At 47.5% G+C, this 27,998-nt stretch overlaps 1 protein-coding gene across 2 annotated transcripts in view; it reads right to left on the reverse strand.

The window, feature by feature from the left end:
- Positions 1-25,214, reverse strand: part of LOC126522264 (uncharacterized) — a 64,477-nt gene extending 39,263 nt beyond the window's left edge. Inside the window, exons 1-3 of one of the 2 annotated variants that reach the window (XM_055066236.2) lie at positions 25,113-25,214; positions 24,635-24,761; positions 10,587-10,726 (exon numbers count right to left, since the gene is read on the reverse strand). In XM_055066236.2, the coding sequence (XP_054922211.1) occupies positions 10,587-10,726; positions 24,635-24,754 (260 nt within the window). In that variant the 5' untranslated portion in view covers positions 24,755-24,761; positions 25,113-25,214. The remainder of the gene's footprint in view (positions 1-10,586; positions 10,727-24,634; positions 24,762-25,112) is intronic. The other variant, XM_055066235.2, reaches the window with a different exon arrangement.
- Between the last annotated feature and the right edge of the window lie 2,784 nt (positions 25,215-27,998).

Below are 27,998 nucleotides of genomic sequence, written 5' to 3' on the forward strand. Positions count from 1 at the left end.
CCTGACTTCGTCGGGACAGCGGCGTGTCGTTATTATGTCGTCGAGATGGTCTCTTCATCGTCTTCGTCGGCGGCGGAGGATCTTCGTCAGTTCGACGAACAGCAGCCGCACCTCCATCGGTTGCTGCTTTTAGTTTTCCGGATATGGGCTCGCTGACCGGCCCCGGGCTAGGCCAGTGTATGGTCGGCACTGCGGCGACAGGCAGCGGCCTGGTGACGGCGAACGGGACGGTCGTCGAGGGCTCCACTGAGTAGCGGCGAGGTAGTCGGCGATGTCACGAGGGCGTTCACCTTCCCGAGGGCGCGGTGCATCGACGGCGAACCCTCGCAATCCCAGGTCGCGGTATGGGCATCGGCGGTACACATGGCCGGCTTCTCCGCAGTGGTAGCAGAGCGGGCGGTGGTCAGGAGCGCGCCAAATGTCCGTCTTCCTCGCGTAGGTGCGCTGGGCGACGGGTGGTCGTGCTGGCGGTGGCGGCGGCGGGCGACGGAACGGCGGCGTGACAGGGCCCTGGAGCGGTCGCGGAGGGGGACGTTCACGACGTGCGACGGCGGCGTATGTCATCGCTTGCGGCTCAGGCTGGGGCGATACAGGGGCTACTCCAAGTTGTTGTTGGAGCTCCTCACGCACGGCGTCGGCAATCGAAGCCACTTGAGGCTGTGATGGTGGGAACAGCTTTTGTAGCTCCTCCCGCACGACCGCTCAGATGGTCTTGCGCAGGTCGTCGGTAGCCACTGATTGAACTCCGGCGTAGTTTGTCGAGTTCGTGCGGCGGTCGAATTGCCGGTTTCGCATCTCGAGTGTCTTCTCGATGCTTGTGGCCTCGCAAAGAAACTCGTCGACGGTCTTCGGTGGGCTTCGTACTATTCCGGCAAAGAGTTCCTCCTTCACACCACGCATCAGCAGGCGGACTTTCTTCTCGGGCATTTCAGGGTCGGCGTGGCGGAAGAGACGGCTCATTTCTTCCGTGTAGATCGCGGTCGTCTCATTAGGTAGCTGCACCCGCGTTTCTAATAGCGCTTGGGCTCGTTGTCGGCGTACGACGCTTGCGAATGTCTGCAGGAAGCCGCTTCGGAAAAGTTCCCAGGTCGTTAAGGTGGCTTCTTAGTTCTCGAACCACGTCCTGACCGCGTCTTCGAAAGCGAAGAAGACATATCGCAGTTTGTCGTCGCTGTTCCAGTTGTACTCTCTCGTACGTCTCAAGCCAGCTTTCCGGGTCCTCGAAAGTTGAACCGCGGAACGTCGGAGGCTCCCTGCGCTGCTGCAGCACGACGGGTGACGCTGGGGCTGCCATTGGGGTGGACTTGGTGGCCATCTTCCTAGTCGTCTCAGGCCAAAGTCCGTGCTCCGGGGGCAGTCCTTGCAGCCTGCGGCTACCTCGCTGGTTCTTGGCGATGTTGGTGTCTTCCGAGTGAGGGCTTGGGTCACGGCTTTGTGGGGGCGTCCGGTACATGAACGCAAAGCACCTCCACCAGATGTCACGTGGTCGTGACGTCAAAGAACACAGTAGCAATACTGTGAAAGGCAAAAACTAGCTTTTATTGGGTGAACCTGTGCCCACAAAACAGGCTACACTTAACGCACAACGAGAGCGGCGAACACAGTCGGCAGTCGTCGTAAATCTGATCAGCGGGTCAAGCGCGTCGGCTTTTATAGAGCAGTCGTCGAATGTTCCAGACTAATCGTTTGGATCCGCGTGCCTTCCACAAAGTTCTACACCATTCGCGTTACGCGATGAAGTCAGATAACACAAGGTTCGGCGACAACAGACAGCCGGGTAGAAGCATCGATAACTTTCCAGAAACGTCGGATACATGCAGGCGCGTCCCTCGCTGTGCGATTACAGTTGTTAAGCGGCGAAACGTGGTCGCCGGACAAAGATAAGTACACGTGTCAATATATTTCATTATTTTCACATGATGTACCGGTTATGTACCGCATGAGTAGGTCCGATGGTAAATCTCACGATCACATTTATTTTTAAACTCCTGCAGGTAAGTAATCATTACTTCATTGAAAAATGGAATAATACTGAATAACGACGTGATTCATCCATGCTGCTAATTCAATGTTCACACTGCATATCAGTTCATTCAGTTGCTGTGCAATAGTACTGATATAAGGATTTGATATGCAAACACTTCTAATAGCGGGTGCTCAATGAACGACAACAAGCTTAATTAAAGTTAGTTGTGTGACACATTAAGATAAGCTTCTTGTATTCTTTTATGTTATTCTAAGAAAACACAAAGAACAAATGCGCCGACCCTGAGTGCACAAACCTCTCCTTTGCAAAAAATAAAGCGACGCTTTATTTCGCTGCTTCGTATGCGAGTTAGACTTAACGTATTTGTCACAAGATAAGGCTTCCTTGGCCATCAATACATTTGTACTCTGTATATGTTTTTAATTTGATAGGGAAATATTATATGAGGGGGGGGGGGGGGGGGGGGTTCCAGCACTCGTTCTGCTCGAACGTGTTTTTGCGTAGCTGCGGATTTTCGCCCAGTTTGATGATTTGTCCCCGCTACTTGAACCCTGTTGTTTATGGACCGTTTTGGCGGTTAATAATTACTACTAGCGCCCATTTACAAGGTCCGTGGGCATCTACACCCTCCTGCTGCGTCGTCCAGCCCGAGTTCTTGGGCGGCTTCGCGAGTACGAGTGCCCCCGTGGCACTCGCCGCGTGGGCACGGAGCATCCAAGCTGCTGTCTGCTGCGTCAAGGGAGTGGAACATTACCGATGCAACTGCTATCCAAGTCAGGAGCATCTCCTTCGCGGAGACGAGTGCAACATGCCTGGGCGGTACCCTGAGAATGAATGCCACACGCATGGAGCACAATAGCCCTGCTGTCACGGTGCACACATCGGCCAAGAGAACCACGGAAGCTACTGGCCTTCTATCGGATGAAAATGTAATTCCAGCAGCGCCAAAAAGACCTCGCTCCTCACAAGGACTGCCCGCATGTCCAACACGTACGCCTCTCGTGTCACCAACGGCATTGTGGTACAAAGTAGTTATCAAGCCTCGTGCTAGATATAATATGTCAACTCTGCCCAACTGTATCATTCAAGCGGCCCTGGACGCCTGTCTCGAGACTTCCCGATTTCAAGATTTCGCTCTAGGCAAACCTACCAATACCGTCTCAGTATGGGTGTCTGCTATGGCACTAGTTTATTAGCCCGGAGAACTGCAACATATACAAGTCTCATAAGAATGTGTTCTTCCAGTCCAGGCGTACCTCGCCATTGGTACTGATTTAAGACGCTACGTGGTTAATGGCGTTCACCATGACGAATACAGTCCTGCCCACTTATAACAGCCGCAGATATAACGAACGCTCGCTTAGTACGAACGAGGGCGGTGCTACCGTCAAAATATATATTGGGGCAATGGCACAGTGTCTCACATAGAACGAACTGTTGTGGCCTCAACAATCGGTTAGAGCGAACGCGAAGCTGTCGGGCCCCTGTAATTGACCGAGCCGGCGGTGTTTGGTGCGGTTTCGCTGGACTGCGAACCCGCGGCAGGCGAATTTCGCGCACTTTGTGTTCCCCTGACACGACGCGAACACAAAGCGCACAAAGCGTCCCCCGGCGCTCCTTTGCGGGTAAAATAACGTAAAAAAAGAAAAAGCGCGCATCGCGGACTTTTTTCAAAAATAAAGTGAACTTTCGGCTCGCTTGCTCTTTTTTCCCGTATTGTAGGTGGTCCACTTAGTACGAACTTTGGATACAACGAACAAATGCCACGTGACGATCAAGTTCGTTATATGTGGGCTGGGCTGTAAACCGAAAGGCACCTGCATTAACTATCACGTCCCACACATAAGGTTGCGGCTGCTTGCTACCTAGGCAGCGGTCATACATACCTAAACACTCTTCAAGGTCATAATTCCGCACTTGAAAGTGTCCTGTATTACGGCTGCGTACTGCGCCCGCGTCGGTTCAAGCCTTCCGTTCTGTACTGCTACTCTTGCTTTAGAAAGGGACACATGAAGTCATCCTGACTCTACCCACTCAAGGACGACACCGTGGAGACTGAACCACCAGCAATGTTTAGATGCGGCCTATGCCAAAGAAACAAACATGGCATCCCTTCCACGACGTGCCCTACGAAGATGAAGGCCACTAAGAAATCTCGGCAACGCCATTCTCGTCAGCCAGCAAGGTCACATCGAGATCCATCAATGACACAAGTCCCTGTGTACAATCGTTACGCCATTCTGGCCTCGCTGGAAGAGGACGCTAGCCAGGAGACTATGTCAAGTACAACGACAAGTGTTGCTGCTACTCCTACATTTAGTGCAGCTGCTAGGTCGTCTACTTCACGACGACATCGGGCATCATAATCAATAGAGGACACGCCGCTTCCTTTGGCGAATGAAGAGTTCGAGAGTGACGCTCATCTGGCCACCCTTGAAAAGGAAATCTAACGTCTCAAGGAACGCCATACAATGCTCCGGCGTCGTCATGACGGAGCGCGGTCGTCGCATTCGTCGTCGACGTCTATTCCTGCTCATATGTCTAATCCGGCATCTATGTCGAAACCTCTTTCCTCCCAAGAACTCTTGCGTTTCATTGCACGACAACTCCAGCATCTCACCTCGGTTGTACTGGCCAATCTTAACCTGTGATGGCTGTTTTGTCTTCAAGTGTGCCAAAAGACATTTCAAAGTTAAACCGCCGCGGCATCGCTGGAAAGGTCGGAGAGCTGCGTCAGCGTCTCAAATATGAGAAGCTGCTTGTTTGAGCTCTACTGCTTCAAGAATACAATGCCCTGCCCCCCATTTCAAGATTTGTGGCATACTCATCACCTTCAATTTTGTACCGTAGGAGTGCTACGCCCAATGCCCGTCCATAATAGACTGCAGCTTATGTAAGATGCACTCTTCATAAGACAAGTGATGATCTTTCACGGCGGTGTACATTATAGCAAGAAGTCGTGGCCGTATTGGTTTGTCTTCAACGCACGGACGTTATCATCGTTTCGTACTATGCCCGCGCCTACGGCGATCGTGCGGCTTTGTTGTGTCTCGGCTGGTTGGCGCCCCTACGGCAGAAACATCTGTGTTGCACCATTTTAATAGCATGAGATTTTAACGCGCCCCACACCACGTGGAGTTGCGCTATTTACTGTGCGCGTGGTACGTGTGTGCTGGGCAAATTTCTGGACGCCCAATTGACCCTGCCTAATAATGCATCAGGGCCTACTCGTCGGCGTGACTATCCTCGCGTGCGGCCACATTCACCGGACTTATCTTGGTGGCTAGGAAGCACAACGGTCTCGTGGTCATCTGAACCCGACTGCTGGGGTAGTGACCATCATCCGATTCGCCTTGGCTTATCTTCGGGCGGAACAGGCCGCTTCCGCCGACTATGTCGAGTCGCGGACTGGGATTGATACAGGGCGGTATAAGAATGCACTGTATCCAACTATATGTGGGACCTGTCCCATTCTTTCAGTGTGGCATTAGTTGAGGCAACACGCACGTCGTGGGTTGATCAATCGTGAACTGCTCCAGATTTGCAACTTCTGCGTCTTTGGACGTTGCGCCGCCAAGCAGAACTTGCATCAGAACGTGACCCTGCATCAATTCCCTTCGGTTAAAGGCCTAACGCCTTATTTCAGTATCTCAGCGCAATGAACACCGCTTAGAACGTGGCCACTGGATAGACTGGGGCTCTTTTCTGCGACATTCCTCGTTCAATGCCTCTATTTGGCGCACCTTCCGAGTAATGGAACGTGGTCGGCGCCCTCCAGAACCCGCAGCCTGCGCCCTGTTCGCATTTGGCCAGAAACCAGCAGTATTCACAAGAACTGTCGCCTACATATTTTTTCCTTCTCTGGGCACAGTACCGCCTCCTTTCGTTGTTCAAAACTCCCTTCCCGCGGACGCAGGCACGCCACATGGAGGGTATGTAAGCTGTCTTCACTATGGCAAAATTTTTAGCGGCAATATACCTGTCGAAGCTACGCAAGGCCCCAAGACTAGATGGCATACCATATGAACTCTATAAAAACAAGGAAGGCAATGTTCTCGATGTGCTGTTGGGGGCCATAAACGAAGCTTGGGCTACAGTAATTATCCCTGATTCTCGCTGGCATGGAGAAATGGTCGCTATTCCCAAACCCGTAATGCCCGAAACAACACCGCTCATATGTGCCCAATACCGCTAACCTCAACGTTAGGCAAGCTGATGGAGCACATGCTAGCGACATCTATTACCTAGTGGCTCCAACGGATGTTCCACGTCCGCCGCCAAGGTCTATTAGGGGTGAAGCTGGCGAACACTCCCAGAAAGAGGATGGGGAAAGTGTATTAAGAAAGTGGATGGGGAAACGGCGCCGCGGTAGCTCAATTGGTAGAGCATCGCAAGCGAAAGGCGAAGGTTGTGGGGATTGTTCCCCACCTGCGGCAAGTTGTTTTTGCATACATATCTATTTCCATTTATTTATCGTTCTTTTATTCAGCAAAAATAATTTCCCCTGTGTGAAAACTTGGTATACTGTAGTAATGGGTGACTTTAAAGCAAAAGTGGGGAAAAAGCAGGCGGGTTAACCGGCAATTGGCAACTACAGCGTCGATTGTACAAACGCTAGAGGAGAGATGGGGGTAGAACTCGCGGAAAGGAATGAGCTGACAATAATAAACAGCTTTTTTAGGAAAAGTAGGAACCAAAAGTGGATCTCGAAAAGCCGTAATAGTGAAACGATAAATGAACTTGATTTCATACTTTCTGCGAATGCGAGCATAGTGCAGCATGTAGAAGTCAGAGGTACGGTAAAGTGCAGTGATCATATGTTAGTGAGGGCTAGGATTCACCTCAGTTTGAAAAGAGGAAGGGCTGAATTGGTCAAGAAAAGACATGTAAACTTAGTGGCAGTAAGAGTAAAAGCAGAGAATTTTAGGCTGGTACTTGCAAACAAATATGCAGCCTTGGAACAGATGGATAGTGATGAAATAAAGGTAACGAATGAAACCTTAACTAGGCTGGCTTCAGAGGCAGCAATTGAAGTGGGAGGCAAGTCACGAAGGCAACCAGTAGGCAAGCTCTCCCAAGTAACACTGGACCTAGTAAAGAAACGACAAAGAATTAAAGTGTGCGTGTCAAGAGATAAGATTGAATCCGCAGAACTGTCAAAGCTGCTCAACAAAGCCAAAATAAGTGATATTTGAAATTATAACGTGAGAAATCCTGAAGAATCCGTAAAAATGGACGCAGCCTGAAATCCGTGAGAAGAAAACTTGGCATATGACAAACCAAGGTGTGTGCACTGAAAGATAAGTAGGGCAATATCATCAGCAATCTTCGAAGGTATAATAAAAGCAGCGGAAGAATTCTATACTGACCTGTACAGTACCGAGAAGACTCGGGAGTACTCTATCCGAAACAATAATGAACATTATACAGAAACCCCTCCTATAACTAGAGATGAGGTAAGAAGGGTCTTGCAAGGCATGAAACGGGGAAAAGCGGCAGGAGAGGATTGAATTACAGTCAATTTAACAAAGCTGAAGGAGACAATGCAAGGAAAACTGGCGGATCTCTATACGAAGTGTCTATCGATTGCAAGGTTCCCAGAAAACTGGAAGAATGCATACATACTAATCCACAAAAAGGGAGAAGTTAAGGAACTGCAAAGTTATAGGCGCATTGGCTTAACGCCACTATTATATAAAATATTCCACCAAATAATCTCCAATAGAATATGGGCAGCACTAGACTTTAGTTAACCAAGAGACAGGCTGGCTGGGAGCTTAACGTTATCATTGAAAAGGAAAGTATACAATCAGTGCATTTTACAGGTGTTGACATATGGGGCAGAGACTCAGAGTCTGACGAAGAAGCTTGAGAACAAGTTGAGAATCGCGCAATAAGGGATGGAACGGAGAATGTTAGGCATAACTTTATGAGAGAGAAAGAAATCGGTTTTGATCAGAGAGCAATCGCGTATAGATGATATTCTTATAGAATATAGAGAAAAAAAGACCGCTGGGCAGGTCATGTATTGCGCAGGTTAGATGACCGTTTGACCATTAGTGTGACGGAATGTGTACCAAGAAAAGGGAAAAGCAGTAGAGGACGGCAGAAGACTAGGTGCTTCGACGAAATTAGAAAATTTGCAGGTGCCAGTTCGAATCGGTCGGCGCAGAACAGGGGTAATTGGAGATCACAGGGAGAGGCCTTCGTCCTATACTTGACTTAAAATTGGCTGACGATGATGGTGACGATGACGATGATGAATTTTCTCTATGTTGTATTTGGTGTCACCGTTCGTAGGATTCTTATATGACTAATACAAAACTGGCCCCCTCGGTTAACCCCCTTTCTTCTCGTTTATGGTGGCTAGAGCTATACTTATGGTATCGTCCTGGCAAAATCGTGTTCCATGCTGATCTAGGCGCAGAGGATGCTCTTCCGCAACTTTGTTCTATGGTTCTCAAGCGAGGCGGCTCCCGAAGAATTCGCACCCTTCTGGCTAAGGGTATTCGTATAACCCTGTGAGTCACGAAGCAATTGTCGGAATTCTCCATTGGCCCTAGCCGTGTCTGCACATTCGACAAAGCCTTCCTGCACATTCGTGCCTTCTCCATTCGCCTGGCTGGCTAAGCACCCGGTCAGTTCGTCGCACATCGGGGTGTCCCATAATAATCTGTGCTCGCACCAGTCCTTTTTAACATTGTCCTCCTTCCACTAACTTGGAAGCTAGCGGTGTTGCATAACTCACAGTACCAAATGTATGCAAATGGCATCACTATTTGGTCAGTTCATCCTGAAATCTGCCACCAAGAACAAGCGCTCCAAGAGGCCTAAGGTGATGCATGGCTGGTATGCTCAGATAAGGCTTGAAATTTCCAAGGACATGACGACGTATATGTCAGTAGCGAACAAGCATGGGCGCCGTCTACTGGCACTCCGGCTTCTTCAGTTAATTCTCGATCAGGAGCCACTACACAAGAGTTACCCTCCATGTACTCGGCCTTGAAATGGATTCCTCCGGATCTAGGAACCATATGTCTAGAATGCAAAGGAACAGGCCGCAGAAACGATACAGTTGACACGTCAGATTGCAATAAAATCTGGTGGAGTGAGAACCACAATGGCTCGCCTTCTTGTCCGTTCTGTACTGCAACCACGACTCGTCTACAGAGTTCAGTTTCATCATCTCACGAAGACAGAATGGGCTAGCCTTGAAATCATTAAAACCGAAGCCATGCGGGCCATAACGGGACTACCACGTCTCACTCCATTGCCAACTCTACACGCCGAGTCCCGACTCAACACAATCGACAAACACGTGCACCAATGTGGATGCACGGGCGCCCTAAAGCCTTCAAATTTCTGCTCGGCTGCTTCACTCACCAGGTACATGGGACACGAAATAGACAATCCAGGTTCTACGAGACCCGATGTAGCTCCGTAGAATAGGGTAGAATTAGGCGACAATAAGCGTCTCGGTCGTCTGTATAGTCCGGTTTCTCGCCAAGTGAATGATCAAGACGATGCGACTCTTGCAGCATACACTGATGCCAGTGTTAATGGAACCATGATTCACACAGCTCTCGTGTGTTCATTGATAGAAGAGGCAGGCTAGACGTAGTCGTATGCTGCAGATCCTGCACCACCGGCCTATCTTGCCGAGCGTGCGGCCGTACGAGACGGCTTGGCTGCGTTGCTACCTATTTTGCAAGCTGTTCGCTACTCTCATAATTCGCGCAGACTCTACTCAAGCCACCCACGACATGCGTAGGGTGTCTCTGTCCACTCTACTCTCAGGTAGCATTCACCGTCTTGCTGCCACTACGAATATACTGATACGCGTCCACTGGGTGGCTCGAGCAGTCCTTCGGGGTCTCCTTGAAGCAGACATGGCAATTCACCACAGATTACAACGTAGCCACATCTGCTTTTTCCTGAAGACGCCTGCCCACGACTGATCCAGGAAAAGGAAAACCTCCGACGTACCACACGAGTGGTACCTCCTTGTGGGTCAGACTTCCACGGTGGTTTAACCCGCCGAGAGGAGGTTCCGTTAAGGAGGCTACGTGGCGAGTTCGCGCTCACCCCGTCTGTGACCGCTTTCTCGCCACAACAGTACAACCCACCTGACGGAGCATCGTGCCCATCTTGTAACACAGAAATTGAAAATGTGACAGTGACACACCTACTATGGACATGCCCAAGGCTTCATCTAAGCCAACTCCGCCACCTCCTGGCAACAGGCATTGGGCCTGGCCGCCCACCCGACCTTGAATGCTGGATTCATGGATGACGTCATCGTTCAGTTCTAGATTTTTCGCACGAGTTGAATCTGTTCATGTACTTTTAACATCCTTTGTATTATGCCTAAGGGCAAGCTTCCGAGTTTAAAAAAAATATTTATTTGGGAATCAGTATAGTAACGTATACGCTGCATAAATAAGCAGGTACGGACAGTGTCTTTCTGAACTGTTTCCGTAGCACTTGAAATATTTCATGTTTCTCCGTCATAATACGAGATGTTTAATGTGTGTCAAGCATGAAGTTTTTTAAGCCCACGTATGTTTTAGAAATTATACATCCGATAAGAGTAACTTACTGTGTATTTGGAAAATTGAAGGTATAAGTAGCTGTCATTTCTTCTGGGTTGATAGCAGTTCGGTTGGCTGACATGCATTCGAGAATAGTGTCGTTGTCGGAGTCCGAGATAGCCACCGCAAAAGCGAAGCTCTGGAATACCTGCAGAAGAAAACACAACGAGTCCACATGCATGTTGGCTAAATCAGGGCGCCACAAGGGTTTCAGTTAACTTTTCTGCTAAAGGAGATAAACTGCGGTGAAAAGATAACTCTCGAATTTTCGGCAGTTTCTACCTCACAAAGATAATCGACGTTAATGCGATTAACCTTGAAGGAATGCAGCCACGCGCCTTACGTCGACATCCGAAACGCGTCATGTATGAGACGTGTATGCATCCGGGCTGCTCTCTCGAGCCTCCCACTAGGCACGCTTCGTCATCTGATGGCGCTATTTGCCCAACTGGTGCGTCTGTGAATATGTACCAAGATAAAATTGTGTGAATGTAGAGGACATGGGTATGACTAAACGCGGCACCAGAAATCTCTTAATTTTTTATCATTCATGTGTGGCACAAACTCGATGGGACGCAACCAGTGGAATTTCCTCAACTGCTCTAGTTGGGGTCAAAGACATTCTTTCAAAAGCGCACATACCCGCTGACACGTACCCAGTGGCACAAGTTGGCGTCAAATATAATCTGGGAAAAAAAAATGGAACAAGCCCAGTGATAGGCACGCAGAGTCCCAAGTAGGCTTGAAAGAGGTTCTTCGAAGAGCGACTCATATCAAGTTAATAAAGCTGGTCCGAGTGTTTGTTTGAAACGTGGTTCCACCAACACAGCAGACAGATGTTCTCCTTATACCATTGGGTACTCAATGCCCAGGTTGGCGGGAAAGGGGTTAGGCTTGGATTAATGTGGATACGTACCGGAAACAGGATGACGTTTACAAAAATGGCAATTGTAATGATATAAATTAACATCGAAATTTTTCCTATGCAACGTGAAATAAATATGCAAAAGATGTTATGGGAAACGACCGACACTAAACTGCCTTCGGGTGCATGCTTCACTGCTCCCGGTATTTATGCATTTTGCTCGACGAGATTGATTATTAACGAGCTTTTAGCTGTGTGTATCGGTAGAACGGCCAGGAAAGGTGATTGTTTCTCCAATTCTTGTACTAGGTACTATTTGTTTCTCTGCCTTTAGCCGAAGAGTGTTGAAGAGTGAGCTTTTTCTGACGCGAACACTACCGCTGGCGTCGACAGATGATCTGGCGAGCTACGCCTCGCTCAACACAGAGCGGGTGATGACTATCTTCGACTGGGTGATGTGTGGTGCAACAACGGCGCCATCGGTGTAATTGACCTATAGATGACCCAGTAATGGCCTTTGTCTTCTACAGAACGATAACAGAGGAAGGCACATGGGCAGTACAGCTGCAATATTATAGGTGTTATTATTATTACATGTCCTCGTTCAATATTGGTTGTATTTCTAATGGTACATGCGGTTTTAGCAAGCGACTCCTCACGACAACTGAAGTGAAAGAGGGTCGGAAAGCCACAGTTCTGGCATAAAAGTGAGCAGTGATAACGATAGCAAAGTATTATACCGCTGCACGAAATAATGGTCCTCGATTTACCGGCCGTATGAACTCCGCTAAACATACGTTTATTGCTTAGGCTAAGATGCGTGCTGCCACGCGGGTACAGGCAAGCTATAAGAACGCTACCTTTATGAAGAGTGACACCAATGGCGAGACACCACTTCCTGCTGTCACTCGCATACTCGCCTCTGAAACTTAACAGGAAGCTTTAGCTCGGGTGCCGCTAAGTGTGTGTAAAACGAGATTTCGCTTTTCTTGGCAACCATAGCACGAAATTTGACTAGGCTTGTTGCATTTAAAAGAAATACGCAAAATCTAGTTACGGATTCAATATTTGCACGGGAGTGTTTTTCGGTATTTATTTATTCAACTATTTATTAAACCAATTATCTTGCACCGAATTGTCCCTAATCCAACAATGTGTTCCTGTCTAGTTACATCACTATAAAAGGACACTATAATTTTTTACACACTATATAACTTCGATAGCATATGATCCAAGTTGAACGCGAAGCAAGGGAACAGTTTTCTTTTAAGCCAAAAGTGGACTACTTTTCCCTTTTTTAAGTATAGAGTTAAACACACTCAGGCAGAACACGTTCATACATCTCCTCACTTGATATCGTCTTTCTTTTTCACATCAACAGTGCTGTGCCATCAGTATAATAAAAGATGGACACTTCAGATCTTGAAAAAACAAACACTGCAGGGATAATTGTTATCAACACAAATGACATGCGCTTCTAGAGCACTTCCTTTAGGCACGCCTGATTTAATGCTTGGTAATTCAGACTTGAATTGACCTTAGTAAATATTATTACGATATGCTCAAGCGATGCTCAAGAAATGAGCCGCCGCGAGAACGACGACGCAGTTGGTCGGTGCGCTTGGCGCGAGCGAGTGTCAGCCTGGCTGCCTGGCTCCAGTGTAAATAGCCTGTAAATAGCATCTTCTGTCTGTGTCTTTACACACGCAACATTGTGGTGGAGGTCAGCGATCCCCGTCCTCCCCACGGAACTCAGAAGTGGTCGGCACACCGAGCTTGTCACCATGCCTCCCGGTGACGCGCCCACCTCTGCAACGGCTTCGGCATGTCCCACTGCTTCCATCGTCACGGTCGCCCTACATCGCGACCCAGGTGTGTTCTCTGGCCTGGAGGGCCAGGATGTTGACGACTGGATCAAACTCTATGAACACGCCAGTGCTAATAACAGGTGGGACCCAACGATTATGCTCGCCAATGTCATCTTTTATCTCGGCGGCACCCTACGCGTGTGGCACCAAACGCATGACGACGAGATAACCAGTTGGGACAATTTCAAAGAGAAGCTACGGGAACTGTTCGGCGACCCCATTGGGCGCAAGACTGCCGCGAGAAAGGCTCTTGCGTCTCGTGTACAGTCATCTACGGAGCCGTACGTTTCCTACATCCTCGACGTCTTAGCTCTATGCCGCAAAGCTGACAATGGTATGTCCGAAGCCGATAAAGTGTCACATATTCTAAAAGGCATCGCCGACGACGCTTTCAATTTGCTTGTTTTCGGCAACGTCTCGACTATCGACGCCATCATCAAAGAATGCTGTCGCCTTGAGCAAGCTAAGAGCCGCCGTATTACACACCACATCACACGGCTACCCAACACTGCTGCTACGTCGACATGTGAGGGTCGACCACGTCAGACCACCACCTCTGACGACGTCACCAGTATTGTTCGCCACGAACTCGAGGCCACCTGTTCGCCAGCTTTCTCCCCGACACCTCCCGATCCGCCAGCAACCACCATTGCGATGATCCAGGCCGTCGTCCGACAGGAATTTCAGAACATGGGTCTGAACTCTGTGTGCTCCACGTCTCAACCCAACGTTTCCCGGTTCTCTAGCGGCCCTCCTCGTCCTCGGCAGTCCTTTTCCGCCACATCTCGCCGCAACCCATCCGATTGGCGTACACCTGATGACCGGCCGATCTGCTTCCACTGCTGTCGCATCGGCCACGTAGCTCGTCACTGCCGCAACCGATGGCCACCAACTCCTCGGACATACACTGCCGCTTATTCCCGCACCTTTGGACCTTCCGTTCCCTATACCAGCCGCCATGAATCCACTGCCGCTGATGCTCCTGCTCCGAACCTTCGGTACAGCCGCTCGCCCTCACCTCGACGCCATCAGTCTCGTTCGCCCCAACCCCGTCGCTTCTCTTCGCCGCCTATCGCCTCCCGGATCCAGCCGGAAAACTAGGCACTGCAGCTTCTGGAGGTGAAGCTGCTTTATCGACCCTGTCCTCAAATCCTCTGCTCACGTTATCCACGTACCGAAACCTTCTTGACGTTGACGTTGACGGCTCTCCTGTCACGGCACTCATCGATACAGGAGCACATCTTTCAATTATGAGTGCTGCCTTCCGACGACGACTCAAAAAGCTCCTCACCCCAGCGTCGGCCCGCGTCGTACGCGTTGCGGATGGCGCTACTGTGCCTATCATCGGCATGTGCACGGCACGCGTCAGCATCGCCGGCCGTCACACTCCTGTCCTCTTCACCGTAATTGCTCATTGCCCCCACGACCTCATTCTCGGCCTCAATTTTCTCTCCGCACATTCTGCTCTTATTGACTGCTCTTCCGGTAGCCTTCGCCTTGAGTTGCCGATGCTCGCAGAACCTTCTGACGCACCCCACTGCCGCTTACGTCCCACCGATTTTCTTCGCCTGCAGCCAAAGTCAATAGCCTACATTGAACTGTTTTCTTTCCCACCAGTTCCCGATGGCGAGTACCTCGTCACTCCTCTGCCCGACATTCCAATACGGTATGACGTTACAGTGCCTCACAGTGTACTTAATATTACTGGGAACCGCACTCGAATGCCTGTCTGCAACCTTGGATTGGCAAAGCAAATTCTACCGCAAGGTATTTGCCTTGCCACCGTTGATTGTCTCGGCGACCAATACGTGGCAGCGTTAGCGACCGATCATTCTCGCGAGCTTAGCAGGCCCCTCGCGCCAGCCTCGGGTGCCGATCCCAATATAAAGAAAATGGTTGCAACGGACCTGTCCTCGGCGCAGGCTGAAGAGCTTTGCCAAGTATTATCGTCCTACCGAGATATTTTCGACATCGACGATCGCCCTTTAGGCCAGACGCTCGCGGTCAAGCATCGTATTCTTACTGGCGATGCTACGCCTATTCACCGACGACCGTATAGAGTTTCTGCGTCAGAACGCCGAGTAATTCAAAACGAAGTCAGCAAAATGCTCGATAAAAACATCATTGAGCCTTCTTCGAGTCCCTGGGCGTCACCTGTGGTGTTGGTTAAGAAGAAGGACGGCACGTGGCGCTTCTGTGTAGACTACCGTCATCTGAACAGCATTACAAAGAAGGACGTCTACCCGCTCCCACGTATAGACGACGCCCTTGACTGCCTGCACGGTTCCACGTATTTCTCGTCTATTGATTTTCGTTCGGGGTACTGGCAGATTGCTGTTGACGATATGGACCGCGAAAAAACCGCGTTCATCACACCTGACGGCCTATACCAATTTAAAGTAATGCCGTTTGGATTATGCAACGCCCCTGCCACCTTCGAGCGTATGATGGACTCCTTGCTCCAAGGTTTCAAATGGTCCACATGCCTCTGCTACCTCGACGACGCCATTGTCTTCTCGCCAACGTTCGACACTCACCTTGAACGTCTCACAACTATACTTGATGTATTTCGAAAGGCGAAGCTGCAACTTAACTCGTCCAAATGTCGTTTTGGCCACCGGCAAATTACTGTTCTGGGCCATCTCGTTGATTCTTCCGGAATACAGCCTGATCCCGACAAAACTCGCGCTGTCAGAGAGTTTCCGGTTCTGAAGACAGCCGCAGACGTTCGAAGTTTTGTAGGGCTATGCTCGTACTTTCGTCGTTTTATTCAAGATTTTGCGGCAATTGCTAGACCCCTCACTAATCTTTTGAAGAAAGGCGTACAATTCTCGTGGGGTACTGCAGAAGCCGCCGCCTTCTCTCGTCTGGTTACTCTTCTCTCCTCACCACCCATTCTCGCCCACTTCGACCCTGATGCCCCTACGGAATTGCGTACAGATGCCAGCGGTCATGGCGTAGGTGCCGTCTTAGCCCAGCGTCAGCGTGGCCAGGATCGCGTAATTGCTTATGCGAGCCGCCTCCTCACACCATCGGAGCGCAACTATTCTATTACGGAACGAGAATGCCTTGCTGTAGTCTGGGCGGTTGCGAAGTTCCGTCCTTACCTTTACGGTCGCCCTTTTTCCGTAGTAACTGACCATCATGCTCTCTGCTGGCTCTCTTCGCTAAAAGATCCTACAGGTCGGCTTGGTCGCTGGGCTTTGAGGCTACAAGAATTTTCATATTCCGTGGTGTACAAGAGTGGCCGCCTGCACCAAGACGCTGACAGCTTGTCGCGTTACCCTGTTGACGACTCTGACTCCTCTAATATTGCCAGTGCTGCTTGCGTATTCTCGGTATCCCAGCTGCTTCATTTCGCCGACGAGCAACGCCGTGACGCCTACATCAGAGCACTCATCGACCGTTTTGAGCACTCTCCGGCCGATGCTACTCTACGCCTCTTCGTCCTCCGCGACGGTACTCTGCACCGTCGTAACCTTCATCCGGACGGCTCTGAGTTCCTGCTTGTAGTACCTAAACACCTCCGCTCCATCGTTATAGAAGAGCTCCACGACGCACCGACGGCAGGACATCTCGGCGTATCTCGAACCTATGACCGTGTACGTCGCCATTTTTTCTGGCCTGGTCTTGCCCGTTCCGTACGACGTTACGTCACCGCTTGTGAAGTTTGCCAACGACGCAAGAAGCCTTCCCAGCTCCCCGCTGGTTACCTGCAGCCGCTCGACATTCCTGCCGAGCCCTTTCATCGTGTCGGCTTAGACCTTCTTGGCCCATTTCCGGAATCTACATCAGGAAACAAGTGGGTTGCACTCGTGGTGGACTACGCGACCCGCTACGCCGTAACCTGTGCTCTTCCGACCAGTTGCGCAACTGATGTTGCGGACTTCCTCCTACATGATATTATTTTGATGCATGGTGCTCCGCGTCAATTGCTAACAGACCGTGGCCGTACGTTTTTGGCCAAAGTCATCGACGACATCATGCGTGCCTGCTCAATACGACACAACTTTACCACCTCCTACCATCCCCAAACGAACGGCCTCACTGAGCGCTTGAACCGCACCCTTACAGACATGCTATCCAAATACGTTTCCGACGACCACCGTGACTGGGACCTGGCTCTACCTTACATTACCTTTGCATATAACTCTTCCCGTCACGAAACTGCTGGCTTTTCCCCGTTTTACCTCTTGTATGGCCGCGAACCAACGCTACCACTGGACGCTGTGCTTCCGTCCGCCACAGCTTCCACTAGCGCTTATGCCCGTGATGCAATCGCCCATGCTGACCACGCTCGCCAACTTGCGCGCAGTCGTCTACAAGTGTCCCAAGACAAGCAGAAGCAACGCTACGACCTCCGTCACCGTGATGTCCATTTTGTGCCCGGCAGCCTCGTGTTGCTTTGGTCACCTTCGCGTAAAGTTGGCCTATGTGAAAAACTCCTTTCTTGTTACACAGGCCCATATCGCGTGCTCCGCAAAGTGACCGATGTCACCTATGAAATCGTTTTAGCCACGCCCACTACGTCCTCCGCTGTGACAACCAGGGGCATCGTCCACGTCGCCCGACTCAAGCCCTACAACTCTCCACACGTGCCTTGGATATTTAACAGCACCGTGACGGTGCTTTTGCCGCCGGGGGGTAGTATTACGATATGCTCAAGCGATGCTCAAGAAATGAGCCGCCGCGAGAACGACGACGAAGTTGGTCGGTGCGCTTGGCGCGAGCGAGTGTCAGCCTGGCTGCCTGGCTCCAGTGTAAATAGCCTGTAAATAGCCTCTTCTGTCTGTGTCTTTACACACGCAACAATATATTGCGTTCTCTACCTTAAATAGCAGTCATGAGCTTCAAAGCGGTTCCTTGCGCACTGTGAAATGAAAGCCAGATGTGATTGTGTAAAGTCGCTGTAGGACAAGTGATTGACTTTGTATGAAATGTGGCTCGATCGTGGAGAAGGTGCAGTGTAAAAAATGCAGGCTGACCTTGCCTACAGGGTAAGCCCTGACCTCAGTCTAAAAAAAAAAAGTAAAGAAAAGTGATTGTTAAGTACAGAGTCATCTACAAGGGTAAGGTGATACTAAAGCAGGGTAAGCTAAGGTAGGTAGACTTACGGTGACTGAAATGCGGATGAAATTGAAGAAAGAAAGACACGGGCTTCTAGGGCAGTCTCTCTTTGCTACCGAATAACAAACATGAAATAACAAACCACATGCACAAATGCTTCCCGGAAGCCATTTTACTTCTTCGATGGCAACCGTTGTTGATTCGTCTTCTATCTTTTATTGAAAGCTAAATGTTCGGCAGCCTCTTTGAGAAACATGGTTGAACAAATGCCCATATTCATCCGATTTTATAACTGGTCCTTCCTGATGAATCAGTTAAGCCTCCTGCTGAATAAAATTGTCCAAGCTGCTTCAAAAAAAGGCTTGATGGCATTTAGCCCGTTTTTCAGATCACTCATGATTCGGGCAAGTAGTCCTTGCTGTCCACATTTATAAAATCTCTTTGAAGCCTATCAGGCAAAAGTCTTATGTAGAAAGAGCCGTTTGTAAAAATAGATGCATGACGCAAGAGCGAGACCAATTTTGGGCAGCCAGCATCAGTGGATTCAGCCCGGTAATGTTATATTCTGAAATGCATTCCGCTTAACCCAAGACGTGATTACAGCAGAGAAGAATTAATGCAAATGGCAGCTTAAACAACTCGATAAAGACGCTTAGGTGTTACGACATGCTAAGAAATTACAACATGGTTTTTATGGGGAACTATGCACTTTGTAAGAAGAGAGACTACAAGCGGAAATAACTTCAGCCTGCAAGATCCTGGAGAATCTAGAAGCACGCCTGGCAAAGTATATGTCGGGAAATTATTTGCTTGTTTTTACGTTATGAGACGTCTTGCTGTTTTTGTTGGACTGATACATGAAGCTCCCAGAGGCTCTTATAAACCAGCAGGCCCTTAGAAAAATGACAAGAAATTAGATTCCACACTACCTTAATAACGGCATCCAACCGTATGTGCCCACTAATGTGGCGCTCTTCATAGCTTATCAGTGCGAATGTGTTAACAAGAATAATTGTACTTTCTTCCAACACCTACACTGTTTCCCTTCTTTATGGTGCTTTAGATACAGCTCAAAAGGTTTGGAGCCCTAGATTGTTGCACCTCATGAAAAGACGTGCTACAAAACCAAAATGTCTGCTACAAATTTAGGAGGCTATATACTTATTTTTATAATCGCGCATGTTACAATCTTCTCAAGAAGGCCTTTTCACAGTGCCACTTCAGTAGGTGTACGAATTTGAAAATAACATATGTACTCGTTCTAAACAGGACGTGAGGTCCTGATTTGGGAAAACTACTCCTTACGTTGCAAAACAAACGCCTAGATTTATTTTCAATTACATTTATTTCGTTTCGCATCCGCGAAGCTAAATCACATATGTAAAATAATACAGCCACAAAGATACATAGAAGCTGAAAACGCTGATGTCAAAAAGACTGATGTCAAAAAGGGTGATGGGGCCAGTCAAGCTGTTAAATGCAGCTTTTTTCCCATCACACCTAACCACGTTCATGTGCACTTTCATGTACCTGCCATGTGGTTGAATAAACTCAAACTCGAAACTCAAACTCAAACTTTCCTGGACATGAATTACCGGGGCACGTCGGGCGAATACGTGAAAGGGAACGCCAGTGCAATGCTGACTACGACAATTATTTCCGTGCACTGAAGTGCCATGCAATGGTTGGTATGTTTGAATTCCTGACTTAAGGTTGTCATGGTCACCTGTTGTTTTCCTGAGTTCCATTCAGTGACACTCATGTTTGGTATGTTTCAAGTAGAGCAGCAGGTGGCAGTGTCCATTAGCCGGTGTATTTCGTGCCGGCGGCTGCTTTGGTGCCAACAGGAATTATGACGTTTGGCGAAGCTGCGTACTGCTTCTTCTTCTAGAATATTCGGAAGTATGTTAGCTTAAAGTTAGGCGGAGGGGTTTGCTGAACGAACTGCGCCGTATATTAGAATTACGTCAGTAGTTGTGCCGTGATTAGACTGCGAATCTACGCTTAGAATAGAAACGCTCAACAACCATAGGAAAATTGTAATAGTCCCCTGGTACGTCTATTTATGAAACAAAATTTGCGTCGGCTTTGCTATGTGATTGCTAGATGTTATGGATTGAAGGGTCGTCACATGCCGTTTATATTTCCTTTAGCTGGGTAGTGAAGAGCCCACTGATGAAGTAGTAGTCATTTCTTCTTTCAATTAGAGCAGCCACATTTTGGCCATCGATAAGAACATTGAGGTCGGCAGTTCCTAATCCTTGATTTAAGATGCAGTGCTCCAGAGGAACATTGATGCGTCAAATTTCCCCCCTGGTTTGAGGTCGCTTAAGCAGGCCCTTATAGATCTGCTCTTTCTTAGGTGTGGGGTTTCCTGTAACAATGACGTGTCAGCCTTATGACGGTGAATTATTTCTTGCAGTACCATCGTAAGCGGCGGAGAATCTCAATCAGTTCGTCGAACCGCAGCCGCACATCCGCTGTTCACTGCTTTCAGGTTTTCTGTTAAAGACTAACAGACCGATCATGGCTCCAACTAGTGCACATTCTGCGCTTCGGTGAAAGGTTGTAGCCTGCTGATGGCCATTGGAAAAGCCACTGAGATCTTTCTCGTGTTGTAGCTACGTACATGCCACTTGGCGTTCGTCTTAGTGTGGACGCGAAGCTGTATCGTAAATCCTTATAGTTACAATTTGCCGATGTGGTCACCAGTGACTCCCCTAGTTCGCTTCACTGGAATCGAGGAAGAGTCGACGGGGTTCGTGGAAGCACTAAACTTGCGTGGCGATGCACTGGGTGGATGGGCTGGCACTGGTGGTGGTTGTAGCCAGGACTACTAGGGTACCGTGCCGTACTTCACAGACTTAAAGCAGTTTCGGAGCTAATAATAACTCCTTAATCATTGAACAATGTTAGCAGTTGAGGGCCCCTGAGTATCATGAAGGGAACTCTTTTAGCAGCTTTTTCTACAGAATAGCTGTCGTTCTCTTGCATGAGCTAGTAATTGGACTTTACTGTCTGGCATAAGCATTCGGTGGTTATAATGCTATGGCGGTTGTACAACATCACTTCGATCATAGTGCTTTCCCACACAAAATCTACGGCAAGATGTTGGTGCCAGTGTCACAACGAGAACTTGCTCCGAATGCCGCATCACAAAACGAAATTTTTTCTTTTGACATGGCGCAGTTAGAGAGCAGATGTTGATAGCATGTCTTATCTGTGGATATTGTGACGTTTTTATTTAGTAAACGAACAAGCGCGTCTCAAAACAGTTTGGCGCATTGTGATCGTGCCGCGCTCGAGAAAGCCTTGAAGAAGCCATTGCACAATATATGCCGCGCTGATAAGTCGGAATCATGGTTCCCCAGCAAAATCCTAAAACGGTGCAATAAACGTGAGGAAGTAACAATGCTTGTCCTCAATGTTCCGATTGCTGAAAGTAGCGAATGTTTTCTAGGCTTCTGGAGATTTCTCCAGTTCTTTAAACGGCGATCACCGGAAAATTGATGCCTTGCATGAAGAATGATGACTGATTGTTCATGAAGCCTTTATATGAATATAATTTTTTTCTGGAAACGCGTCATAGATATTGTAGGAAAAACGTCGGAGTGGTAGCGTAAAATAGAAGTCACCTGACAACAGTAAATTCAATACCAAAAAATGATTGTGCATTCTGGGCTAATATAGATATAGTGCTACATATAAAAGCACAACTGAAGTGACTGTTTTAAAGCACTACGCCGTGCCATTGTTTTGAACAATAATTCAAATTAGGTATACTTAAAACACACCTTGTAGTTAGACGAGGGTATCGTTCAGTGCTGTGCTCAATTTTTTTTCTTTCTCCAAATTGGAACATTCGAAACTAAGTTCAATCGAAAGTAAGTTCCAACTACATTGATTCGCCGACACTCAATCTGAATTGCTTTATTGAGCCAATACCACCATATATTACGGCACGAAATGTCGCCGTATCACAGTGGCAGTGGTGATGTGCTGCTAAAAACGAGATCGCTTTCCCCTTCAGGGACCAATCTGGCCACATATCGATGCCGGCGAAATGCAAAAAAAAGGAAATATTTTACATTGGTTTATAGAACTCAGTTTGCTGAAGAAAAGTGAGGACTAACACATTTCTTATACCTAAATGTGCAGTTATTCTGCATTAAACACACATTATAATAGAAATGTTAGCTGATTTCCAGCGTTTGCAACGCAATTGCATATGCGGTGCAATGGCTATTGCACACTGACTGGTAACTCGATGACCAATTTAGGCACATGCTCAGTCTTGAAAATACTCTAGCACACATTTCTTGCTCCTGCAGAATCATGAAAATGACACGGCGTAAGAATAAAATAACCATATTCAGTTGTTCAGTTAGACTTGTAAATTGTACAGCATCTGGACTTCATGCGAATATTCTCTACAGTAATATCCAAACACACGGACACTGGGCGTACCCGGACAGTGCCTCTTCAGCAACAAAAATAAAGAACGATGTAATACATTGCAGAAAACAATGAAAGAAGTGGACTCGCTACAAGACAACTTGCTCAATGCGAAATCAATGGTTTTTCTAATTTCCCCGCAGGGTCGTCTGCAGAAGCTGGCGTTTGGTGAGTTGTGCCCCCACGTAGACTAGCCCATCGGAGTCTGACCCTCTTGCACTTGACCTTGCGTGGCTTCGCCGTGTCCGAGAAAAAGGGGATCCTTAGAGTTCAGCTGATGTCGAGCGTTTGGACCTTTACGGCTCATCGGCGGAGGCAACACGCCCCCTTGACCTCGCCTTCACGTGGACGGCACCTACGGCCTGACCCACCCGGCGGAAATGGGTAGTTGCCTTTTCCTATCCTCCCCTCCAATCTTCGTTTTTCTCTCTCACTTACCATCTTTCCTGTGTTTTCCTCTCTTCAACATTACTTCCTATTTTCTAGGCAGTCAGAGTTAACCCTGCGTGAGTAGCCAACCTAGGTAATTTCATATCATGTTATAGTGGTAACGTGCAGCTGGCATTTGCAGGGCCAATTTCAAACGGCCTGAAGCGTCCCCTTATGGATACGCTGCAGGACGTGGGGGGTGGCTGGGGTTACTGCCGAAATATACACACTTAGTTATGGCTAGTTCCTTCTCCTCATTACCTGGTCGCTCCCTGTAAAGGGGGCGTACCGTTGAAATCTTCCGGTTCTTTTTTCGCCAAGAGAGAGAGAGAGAGAAAAAGAAACGTTTGTTATACGAAACAGTGCCCCGAGCGAGGCCCCATATCACCCTAAGGTGGGAAGGTTCCTTAGTCCAGGAACCCTCTGGCTTTTACGGCCCCCTTGGCCCTGAAGACGAATTGTCGTTGGTCTTCCAGGTCCCCGAGGTCGAGCTTGGCGTCACCACGTATTGAATAGGTGGTTTGCTTCTTGTGCTCGTTTTGCGTCCGTTTCAGGTTGCATTTCGCTACCTTCCTGTCACTGGCATTCAAGGAGCATGTCTGCCAGAGTGTCGGGTACGTTGCAGAGTGGGCAGAGGTAGCCAAAACGAATCTTTTTCTCTATTGCATGTCATCCATCAAATACCACCTGTAGCGACGAGTTTTTTATAAGTCACCTCTTCGCATTACATCGTTTCTCCATAAAATATGTCATGTATCATTTTCCAGTTATATTACGAATATATTTGCGCACTTCCAAAGAAAATCTTTTAGGCCTCTTACAGCCCTGTTTCATCGATGATAATTATTCATTTGCGAACGGTAGTCTATTATCATAGCCTTAGCGCGTGTTGCCACTTCTGTTCATTGCGCCAATAAACTCCAATAACTATCACCATCATCATCATCGTCATCATCATCACGTTCTCATTTACCTTAAGTCTTGTTTGACTAAAACACTTAACTACTATCCATGAAATGTGCAGTACATAGAGACGTTTCGACATGCATGTGATATGTTTTAAGTATCGTTATCTTTTTTAGTCCTCTTTCTTTTGATTAGAATCTTAGCGTCCACAATTCTGTTCACAGTGCCCGTGGAGGTACCCTAACCTTCAAAATAAGTAGAGGTATCAAACTTGAAGTACAGGCTGCAACATCGCTCGGAACCATTAGTGAAATACGTTTTTTCGTCGTACTAGTTCATTTTCACCAAGCATATTCTATTACCGAGCTATCTGTTAGCTTGATTCTATAGGACAACAAAGCTTTTTCCACTCACGATAGAGGGAGGAGCTGGCTCAAAAGGAAAGTACGTGTATTTCTGGCCATACCTTGAAGCTGTCAGGCACCACGTAAGGCAGTTGCTGAGGTCCTCCAGGAGCTCCAAGCTTTCCGTGTACATAGCACGTAGCCAAAAGCACTCCGAAAGTGACTGTTTGGGAAATTTCCATATTATACCTGGAAGCACAAGTACAGTGTTTTTGACTGGATATTCAGCTCTTCAGTAAAGTGATGTACAAAATACAATAGCTACAACGTGCGGAAACGCCGTATTCTCCGCTTGTTGAGCAGCACTATGTTAAGTTACATTTTTTCTACCGTAAGTCTTCGATGAAAGTACACTTTTTAACTGGGCGGCTCTTTGTACTGAAACTCCGCTCATATTTCCCAAAGGACATTTCTTTTAATGCAATTGCAGGTTGAATTGCTGGTCCATTCTAAAATGCCGTTGTTATGATATTTTAAAAGAATAGGTTTCTTTTCTCCTTTCACCTCTTTTCGTGGCTGGCTATCGGTGGTCAGACTTACCGCCGATACAAAGGTGCCGATGCAAAGGACGCTTGCTCTCCCGCACCTAAGTGAGGGTGTCACGGGATGTGTTCATCGCCAACTGTGACTCGCTCACTTTCATTTACTCGGCTATATCGAACCAATTAGCCACTTGAAGCGCATGTACTCTTGCGCATTACATTTGATGCATCTGACACTATAAACCGCGATGGCTCGGTCGAGTAAAGCAGCGTACCTGAAGCTGGTAGATTCTTCTATGTGTCCCGTTCTTGATTACTTCCGTTTAGCAGACGCTCTCAATTTCACGGCAAGCCAGTTTTATGTGTGGATATGAAACATAGACACAGAAAATAGTATGCTGGGCAGCATTTTATTCTAAACGCCCGACCAGAGTGTATGTCATAGAAGCCAAGCATGGTTAATTGAAATGTCAGGAAAGACTGTGTGGGAAAGGTTGTACAAAAAAGCACAATAATAGAATTAACGGTCATTCCATGCCAACTGCCACAATCGCGGCGCTTGAGCAACTTCCATGTCTCTCAAAAAATTACAAGACTTCCAAGTATTTGAGCAAAGCTTACAGAATATTTTTCCAAAATATCTTGAGCGGAAAAATTATTTTGGGGCAGTGCAAACCATTTCGGACGTTTCGAACGAAATCGAACGTTTCGAATATTCTTTCGTACTTTGCCTTTTTGCGTTCTGTAAGCATGTTGCTTTAATTACAGAATAGTTTCACAAAATTACTTTGTGCTGTTCAGTTCATTCCACCGAGGTAAATATGCGCTAATTATCGGGTTCTTGGGAAATTTTCACAAAAACGTTCCCGGAAGGAAGTCTGGAATCACCTTTATAGAGTTGTCACTAAAGCATTATATCTTCTCAGCTTATATTTTCGCTGATTTGCTGCGCTCATGATCTCAAAAGCGTGACTTTGGCAAAAATGCAATTTTAGTCCATTTTTAGACGTTTGTAACGCACTAAGAGGGCCAGGGAAAGATACGCCGAAAAGGGGATGTAATTGAAAAGCATAACAACATTCGCCGAAAATTTTCATTTGCAGTAATTTGCACAAAAAAATCGGAGCTTCTTAAGATCTCTCCTAAGAGGTGAAAGGCGAAAGCCTACACTTCCTCTTCTAATAATTCGCCTCTTTCTCTTTGCCTCTTCTGCTTCTCATCTTTCTTTTAGTCATTATGGCTCACTACGGAGCATTTTGAGTTATTTGTAATCAGTTGTGGTCATTACGAGCCATCGTTAGACATGTTGGTCATATTCTAGTCATTAGTAGTCATTACAAGTCATTTCAGTCATTACTACTCATTACTGGTCATTACTAAGCATTTTAGTCATTTAGCAGTCATTGCTGGTTATTGGAAGTAATGTCAGTCATTGTTAGTTATTACTGCTCAATACTAAGCATCTTTAGTCATTTGGAATCAATTGTGGTCATTGCGAGACGTCGATAGACATGTTGGTCATTTCGCAGTTATTAGTAGTCATTACAAGTCGTTTCACTCCTAATTAGTCCTTACCGTTCATTGCTAAGCATCTTTAGTCATTCCTGATCAATTCTAGTCGTTACAAGTTGTTACGAGTAATTACGTCATTACTAGTAATTAGAAGTCATTTCTGCCATTATTAGTGATTACTGTTTACTGGTAAGCATTTTTCGTAACTTGTAATCAATTGTCATTAGAAACGGTCGTCAGACGTTGTCCTTTTCGTAGTTATTAGTAGTCATTACAAGTCATTTCACCCAATATAATTCATTACTGCTCACTAGCAAGCATTCTAGTCCTTTGTTATCAATGGTGGGCTTTACAAGCCACCATTATACATAATGGTCATTTCGTAGTCATTAGTAGTCATTGCAAGTCATTTGTAGTCACTTCAGTCATTACTACTCATCACTAGAGATTTCTAGTCATTTCTAATCAATTATGCTCATTACAAGACGTCGTTAGACATATTGGTCATTTAGGTGTCATTAGTAGTCATTGGAAGTCATTTGTCGTCATTAATAGTTATAGCCATTAGTCATCATCATCATCATCAACCTGGTTACGCCCACTGCAGGGCAAAGGCTTCTCCCATACTTCTCCATCTACCCCGGTGATGTACTAATGGTGGCCATGTTGTCCCTGCAAACTTCTTAATCTCATCCGCCCACCTAACTTTCTGCCACCCCCTGCTACGCTTGCCTTCCTTTGGTATCCAGTCCGTAACGCTTAATGGCCATCGGTTATCTTCCCTCCTCAGTACATGTCCTGCCCATGCCCCATTTCTTGTTCTTCATTTCAACTAAGATGTCATTAACTCGCGTTTGTTCCCTCGCCCAATGTGCTTTTTTCTTATCCCTTAACGTTAAACATATCATTCTTCTTTCCATAGCTCGTTGCGTCGTCCTCAATTCATGTAGAACCCGTTTCGTAAGCCTTCAGGATTCTGCCCCGTACGTGAGTACTCGTAAGACACAGCTGTTATACACTTTTCTCTTGAGGAATAATGGCAGCCTCCTGTTCATGATCTGAGAATGCCTGTCAAACGCACTCTAGCCCATTCTTATTCTTCTGATTATTTCAGTCTCATGATCCGGATCCGCAGTAACTATCTGTCCTAAGTAGATGTATTCTGTTGCCACTTCCAGTGCCTCGCTACATATCGTAAACTGCTGTTCTCTTCCGAGACTGTTAAACATTGTCTTAGTTTTCTTCAGATTAATTTTTAGACCCACCCTTCTGCTTTGCCTCTCCAGGTCAGCGAGCATGCATTGCAGTTGGTCCCCTGAGTTACTAAGCAAGGCAATATCATCAACGAATCGCAAGTTACTAAGGTATTCTCCATTAACTCTTATCCCCAATTCTTCCCAATCCAGGTCTCTGAATACCTCCTGTAAACACT

The sequence above is a fragment of the Dermacentor andersoni genome, chromosome 6, assembly GCF_023375885.2.
Source record: "Dermacentor andersoni chromosome 6, qqDerAnde1_hic_scaffold, whole genome shotgun sequence".
Taxonomy (NCBI): Eukaryota; Metazoa; Arthropoda; class Arachnida; order Ixodida; family Ixodidae; genus Dermacentor; species Dermacentor andersoni.